The 7,794-nt window shown below is 34.8% G+C and overlaps 1 protein-coding gene across 1 annotated transcript in view; it reads left to right on the forward strand.

Annotated features, from left to right (window-relative positions):
• The window catches only part of VCPIP1 (valosin containing protein interacting protein 1), a 39,506-nt gene extending 35,901 nt beyond the window's left edge, over positions 1-3,605 (forward strand). The window contains exon 3 of the mRNA XM_004372547.2: positions 2,694-3,605. Within this exon, the coding sequence (XP_004372604.1) occupies positions 2,694-3,565 (872 nt within the window). The 3' untranslated portion in view covers positions 3,566-3,605. The remainder of the gene's footprint in view (positions 1-2,693) is intronic.
• Positions 3,606-7,794: the final 4,189 nt, after the last annotated feature.

Below are 7,794 nucleotides of genomic sequence, written 5' to 3' on the forward strand. Positions count from 1 at the left end.
TCCACTCACTTCAGCGTCTTGCTGCGCTCGTCCCCCACCCACCCCCCAAATGTGTTTTCCCATTTAATGTGCAACTAATTGTGTGAGGTGAGGAGTAGTATATCCATCATTTTTTACCTAACAGATTGTATTATAATGATCTATTTACATCTGTCTCCTGGGAATTATGATGTTTTATTTTTGATCCTCAGAGTCTTGTTTTAGTTCCTCATACTTAGTGAGGCTCAGTAGATTTTATCTATTGAAGTGAATGTTTAAAAGCTTTACCCAAGGGTAACTTGGCCTTCCCATTCAAAATTATTTTCTTTGCTACCTTTGGTTCCTGAACCATAAAACATATGTCTGAGGTAGAGGTTGGTAGAAAGTGTACTGATTCCAGCATATGCCCAAAAAGGTACTATTTAGACCATATCTTTGACTTGAATTTTTGTCTGCCTATTTTTGTCATTTATCTCTGCTGAAAATGTTATGCAGAGAAGGAATTTTAGTTGGATTTTTATTAATTTTGTTAATTGATACTTTTCTACCATTGGAATTGTTGGTTATTACCAGGCTACTACTACTGTATTTTATTTATTCATTTGCAGTTTATTTCTTTTCTCTGGTTATTTGGAATATTCTCAAAGAGGTATGTGTGAACCACTCTGTAGCTTTTTTGGTGGGCACTATTCTTTTTATTTTATTGTGGTAATTATGTAAATAATTGGGGCACTATTCTTAATAGGAGCCCTGGTGGTGCCGTGGTTAAGAGCTTGGCTGCTAACCAAAAGGTCAGCAGTTTGAATCCACCAGCCACTCCTTGGAAACCCTGTGGGGGCAGTTCCACTCTGTCCTATAGGATCACTATGAGTCAGAATCAACTCAGTGGCCATGGGTTTGTTTTCTTGGTTATTCTTAATATCCCAAATCTGGAGACTGCCTAAATGCCCATATGCCATTCAGGAGTTCATTCTTCCACTCGCTCTCGGAATTTCTGTAGCACTTACTAAAATTTTATTCATTTTTAACAAATTTGTTTTTGCCTTTATATGTTGCCACGAACATACACATATGCACCATATATTATTAAAAGTCCACTACTTTATTTTTTTTAAAAGAAAGTGTCTGATTTTATGAAATTTGAAAACTCTTACTTTAGCATACTTGGAGTATACATTGAGTGACAGATTTAAAATGTAAGGATATTGGATACTTTAAAACACACATGATTTTTTTTATATATCTAAGTTGAAAGAAGTGTAAAGTTTTGGAATACCCAGTAGGGAGAGCAAGCTCCTTGCCTAAAAAATAAAGAGACACCTGCTTTGAAGTTCTTGTCCTCTACTACTGAATTAGTTGACCATAAAGAGTACAGTGAAACCTGTGAGAGCTGGAACTCGATGGGATTGCCTTGTTTTTCTGGGTCTTGCACGTTTTTTGCCTCTGAAAGGGTATATAGTCTCACCACTTTTTTATTGCTCGTTTTAGTGGAAAATATTTGGGTTTTCCTTCTCTGACAGGTTTTTGCCTTACACAGGTTCCAGCTTTTACTGTAAATAGCAGTGGACCCTCTAAAGAACACCCATATCTCAGACTTATTTTGGTAGTTCTAGCCTAGCAGAAGCAGCTATGGTGGTGCAATGGTTAAGTGCTCAACTACCAACCTAAAGGTTGGCAGTTCAAGCTTACCCAGTGGCTCTGTGGGAGAAAGATACGGCGATCTGTTCCTGTAAAGATTACAGCCTAGGAAACCCTATGGGGCAGTTCCACTTCATGTGGGGTCACTATGAGTCAGAATCAACTCAAAGGCACAACAACAACAGTGTAGCAAAAGGAGAGCTGGTGACACAAAGAACTCGGCTGCTAACCAAAAGGTTGGCGGTTCAAACTCACCCGTGGCTCTGTGAGACAAAAGACCTGGGGATCTGCTCCTGTAAAGATTACAGCCTAGAAAACCCTGTCCCATGGGGTCACTGTGAGTTGAAATCAACTCAAGGACACCAGATAACTACAAACCTAGCAGAAAGGAGTAAGAGTAGTAACATGAAATACAAGGATTTCAAAGACGTTGAGTTGAATAAGGTCTTTTTAATTCCTGTGACCTCATGTTGGTTCTTGGAGTTACACTAAAGTCACAGTGCATTCATTAATCTTAACTTTTCTAACAGTGCCCCGTAACTACTACTTTAACTATAGAATATCTTATTTGGAAAGCGCATTTTTAAAAATATTTTGAAAAATATATACCTGTGATGCACTGTGGAAACAGATTTTATTCTGGCATTCTGTAATTCATTAGAATTACTTATGAGTTTTAGTTCAATATACTATGCAAGAAATTAGGTATACGTCACTTGCCATGTAGGTATTATATTTTTGCAAAGTTAGTGATTTGAGTTTTAGAAAATGAAAGTATATTTTCTTATTGGTTTATATTTGGTTTTCCTTATGCCTCAACTTTTTGTTTCAAGCCCCTTTCCTAACTTTGCTAGTAGTATAATTTTTTTTAAAAAACAAACCTTCTGGGAGGACTATTTTAACATCTGTGGTGATGTTTCTTTTTTGCAGTAAATTCTAGTTAACTCCAATCGAAAAGCTGTTATCTATAAATTGTTACTGAAAATTCACTGTTTTAACTATAGTTGTCTTTGCAACATTTTTGCTAATACCTTAAGTATGATTTTAAAATACTAAACGTCTTTTCCCTTCTTTAGGTATGGCTGATGGCAAGCATTGCACTTTTCCACATCTACCTGGCAAAACCTTTGTTTATAATGCTTCTGAAGATAGACTGGAGTTGTGTGTGGATGCTGCAGGACATTTCCCCATCGGTCCTGATGTTGAAGATTTAGTTAAAGAGGCTGTAAGTCAGGTTCGAGCAGAGGCTACTACAAGAAGTAGGGAATCAAGTCCCTCACATGGGTTACTAAAACTAGGTAGTGGTGGAGTAGTGAAAAAGAAATCAGAGCAACCTCATAATGTAGCTGCCTTTCAGGGAAAAGGGCATTCTCTAGGAACTGCATCCAGTAACCTACACATTGATCCAAGAGCTAGGGAAACTCCAGTTGTAAGAAAGCATAGTACAGGGATGGACTTTAGCATTAGTTCCACTAAAACAGAGCCTTCTGTATTCACAGCTGCTCCTAGTAACAGTGAGCTTATTCGAATGGCTCCTGGAGTAGTGACAATGAGAGACAGCAGGCAGCTTGATCCTGATTTAGTTGAGGCCCAGCGAAAAAAATTGCAGGAAATGGTTTCTTCTATTCAGGCTTCAATGGACAAGCACTTGCGGGATCAAAGTACAGAGAAGTCACCGTCTGATCTTTCTCAAAGGAAAGTGGAAGTTGTGAGTTCTGCTGCAGAGTCTGGGACGGTTCAGACTGGCTTGCCTGAATCTCTTTCTTTAACTGGTGGCACTGAAAATTTGAATACAGAAACAACTGAAAGCAGTGCGGCAGATGCATTGGGAGCAGCATTTGCCACAAGGTCAAAAGCACAAAAGGGAAATTCTGTGGAGGAGCCTGAAGAGATGGATAGTCAAGATGCTGAGATGACTAACACAACTGAGCCAATGGATCACTCTTGATTTAATTAGAGGCTAATAAGGATAGAGTGTTTATTGTGAATATGTAATATTTGTTGGCTGGGCCACATAACTTGATTAGCCATTAAAAATCTTGTACGTATATTTCAAAGATTATATCTTGTTATTCAGTGCATGATAGCAAGTGTGTGATTGGCAATAGCTTTTAATATACTGCTGCCCAGACTGGCTCTGAATTACCTATAAATTAGTTATTAGATCTGCTCAGATGAATTTCTTCCATATTTGTGGTTCATTGGACATTCTTTGTAATTTTAATTCCATGAAAGTCTTAATGTTTCAAACATGAAAATTCTCTTTGCTAAATACGTTATTTGGAAGACTAGAACTGGGGAGAAATGGAGATTTTGTGAGTGTTCATGTCATCAAGGTAAACTATCCCACATATTTATTAGACTGTCAAAAATTTATGTAAAGTTGAAGGTTATTGAACTAAATTGTATCTTAAAATTTATAAAATGATTTATTAGGCTGTATGGGATCCTGACATTTCCGTGAACGTAAACACATTCATAGAGATATGTATTCTTGATGCAAATATCTTGTGAATAGAATGTAATGATAAATATTTTGCTGATTTGAGCAAGGTTAGGGAGAAAAAGTCTATTCTAGAATGATAAAGTCAATGTGATTCAGTTATGTTGCTGCCTGAGCCAACACAGCCAATTGTGTGCTCTGTTGTTGATAATATGTTACCGTTGTTATTTGAATCCTGACTTGGTCAAGTACCATCTAATTCTTTTTTTTTAATCTTGCAGAAAAGTTGATTGCAAAGTGTGGTAGAAAATACAAAAAATAATGGTAGCAATAGTTAATGATCTCTAATTTTCGGAGTTTGTCAGATTCACAGAGAATTTATGAATAAGAATTTATCTTTATGAATGAGTTACACTGATCTACAGTTTTGATCAATGGTGTTTAAGCTTGAATATGCTAAGTGTCTTTGAGCCCCTTGGAACCAAAAATGTTTCCTTTCTTTCTTAGAATCCGTATGATTTTCTTTGTTTGTTGGCTTCACTTGGAGCTGGGATGCAGATTTTGCTGCATCATACCCTGATCAACATGGCATTTGCTTAAATAGTGTATTCATCGAATCTTGTGTGCCAGCTTCCTCGAGAAGCAGCTCTCATGCTTATTCCTTAAAGACAAAGAATGTTTATACTGAGATTGGTATTGCACTATTTTATCCTATTCTACAAATCTGTATTCTGAAATGTACATTTCAACCCATCATTTTCCTCTGTTCATCCAATTAAGTTGAATTTGAATGGATGAAAGACAAAATGTATGTTAATACAATCTCTATCTAGAGCATTCAAAGCCTGGCTGTCTCTGTTTGCACGTGTAACAGATGCAAAACTGTCTTTGCATTCTGAGAAAATGTACATCAGAAAGTATATTATCAGGTGTTTAAAAATCTCTACCTGTTGATTTATAAGGAATTAGACAGTGCTTTAACTTGTGTTTCCAAATAAGGGAGGTTTTGGTCTCTTTCTATGAAAGTATCTCTAATTGAATCCTCTTATTAAATGAACTACTCCGTTTTGATTAAGGAAAGAATGGAGAATCTAGACATTGTGCAAGTGATAGCTGAGTAAGAGATATATTTGGGCTAATTTTACCGCATGCTTTTCTTTAATTACCATATTCCGTCTCCATTCTTGTACTTCTAAATTTACTTTCAAACATCTTTCTCTATATCAAAATAGCAGGAAAATTTAGGACTTTTATATTGTGCACTAGTTTTGCATCAAGTGAAAGATACAGCTACTGAATAATATTTCCCACTTAGCTAGTAGAGGTGGCTTCTGTGTATTAAACTAAAAAACTACATATGTCACTAACCACTATAATTATTTTTTACTTTTTCAGCCACTGAAACAAATCTTCCTTTTTTTTTTTTTTGTTGGTTTAAATGCAGGAATACTGTTTAACAAGCTAATGCACTGCTTCCAGGTAAATGATAATCACCTTTAACAAATATTTTTTTCACCTGTGACCTGATATATTTCGTTAATAACTAATATGTATAGTCTCATAGCATAAAGTAAAAAATCAAATCTTATCTCCCTATTAAATACTTGCATTTAGTGTAAATAACAATGCACATGCAAAAGTTAGAAGATGGGCTTAATCTCTGACAACGCATGAGTAATTTCTCTTGCCACAGCTATGCCATTTACAAGCCAGTTAGGTATTAATATTACAATAATAGCTTGGGTTCCCCCTTGATAAAGAATAAAAGGCTTGATTCTGAGAAATGATCACATTCCTTGAAATTATTTTAAATCAACTGAAACTTTTGAGAAGTGGGCCAGGTGTCATCTTTACAAGGATGTTTTAGAACAGTTTCTTTAAATTTTAAGTATCATCCTTTGTTCTTACATATTGTTACCATAACCAAACACTTTGCTATAGAATGACTGTTTTTTAGTATTGCCATTTATTATGTTATCACACATTTGAATCCAGCCTAGAGATCTTCTTAAAACAGTTATTTTTAGCCCTAGAAGTAACATCATCTCTATAATTCAGTCCTATGATTAAATGCTATGTACAGTGTTTCACTGAAAGTTGAAATAAAATTGTAATATTTTTTCTTCAGTAATCTGTTTTATAGCTAATCATACCAAGTTTGAGGTGACCCAAAATCCAGGTATAATTGAAGAGGGTGTTTGTCTAGAATACTGGTAATGAGAAGCTAGTTGAAATTGAAGAAAACAAGACACTGCCAAATATTATGAGATAACATATAATTAACTCCAGCGGAATGGTTATATGGTTATTCAGGAACTAGTTAAGAGCAAGCCTAAAGCTCATTCCCCACTTCCCCTTTTCACTATGTTTCAGGTATTTTATTGGAAAATGTTAGAATGGAGACCTGAGAAATTTAGCAAATGCTATTGACTGTGAAATTTGCTTTATATCTTCTGATGATTTTTAGTTTAGTTTTTATAATCAAGCCTACTGCTTGCAATTAAGATATCAATCTGAAAGGCATCTGTGATTTCCAGGCACTGGTGGTCTTTATTGCCATTATTTTTAAGTATCCAGCTTAATTGGAGATGAGCAGTGATTTTTGCATATGGTCTTTTACCTCAGGGAAGATCACTTACTTGCTACTCATTAGTCATAATGAGTCAAAGCTATTGACAGGTTTTTGAAAACTGTACTGACATATCACATGTTAGCTACTCAGTGTAAAATTTGTAACAGTATTATGTATTTACCTACTAATACTGGCTGCTAGGGAACAGTTCTCTAAAAATTTAAACCTTACTAATAACTAACCTTTAGGTATTAATGAAATAAACTTGTGTAAAGTAGCTTCTGTCATTAGTTACACTTTTGACAGTATCATAAAATGTTTATTTTAAAATATCAATACAGTTTTCTTTATTTCTTAACAGTAATTTTAATTGGTCCGTACTGCCGAGCAGATTTTGAGGTTTTCATGGTTCTCAAAGCAAGGTTTCTATTTTAAGATTTTTGTTTAAGCCTTTTCAAAATTGCATTAAACTCCACCCATCTGACCTTTTACAACATTAGTAAGCCAGATACATACTTTATGTAAGATGGGGAGATATAGCCTACATTTCAAGGTTCTCATACAATTTAACAAAACTATACAACCTCAAAACTGTTCACAGTTAAGTATATAAGAAATTACTTTTTCAAACCAGAACTATTCATTTATAAACAGAGCAGACTAGAATGTATACTTAGGAAAGAAAGAAAATAACGAAGGGGAGCTGTATCACCAATGTAAGATTTATAGGGATGATTGTAAGTTTTGCCATCCTTGATAATTCTTTGAGATGCTAAGTGTTACAATTCATATTTAATGATACTTAAATCGTGGGAATTTTAACGTTTGTTTCAAAATAGCAGAAATTATAAAAATTGTGGATTATTGAAGCAAATGTCATTACTTGTATATCTGACATTTAATTTTTTTAAATTATGGAGTCTACATGCTTTTGTAGTATAATATTAACACAATGATTATCCTCTTGTAAAAGAAAAGGAAAAACTAGTAAAAAGTTTTAGTTGATGTTATTTGCTTGTGAGTATCAATTACTTAGTATTTGAAATTTTAAGATATTGCACACTTTTCTTTAGATTGCAGAAGCCCCTTCCTGAGCCTTTATGCCTGTGGTAGAGCAATAAAAGACTGAAAAAGTTATCAGTATTTTCAGGTTTATTTGACT

Source organism: Trichechus manatus, unplaced genomic scaffold (genome assembly GCF_000243295.1).
Source record: "Trichechus manatus latirostris isolate Lorelei unplaced genomic scaffold, TriManLat1.0 scaffold00018, whole genome shotgun sequence".
In the NCBI taxonomy this organism is placed as follows: domain Eukaryota; kingdom Metazoa; phylum Chordata; class Mammalia; order Sirenia; family Trichechidae; genus Trichechus; species Trichechus manatus.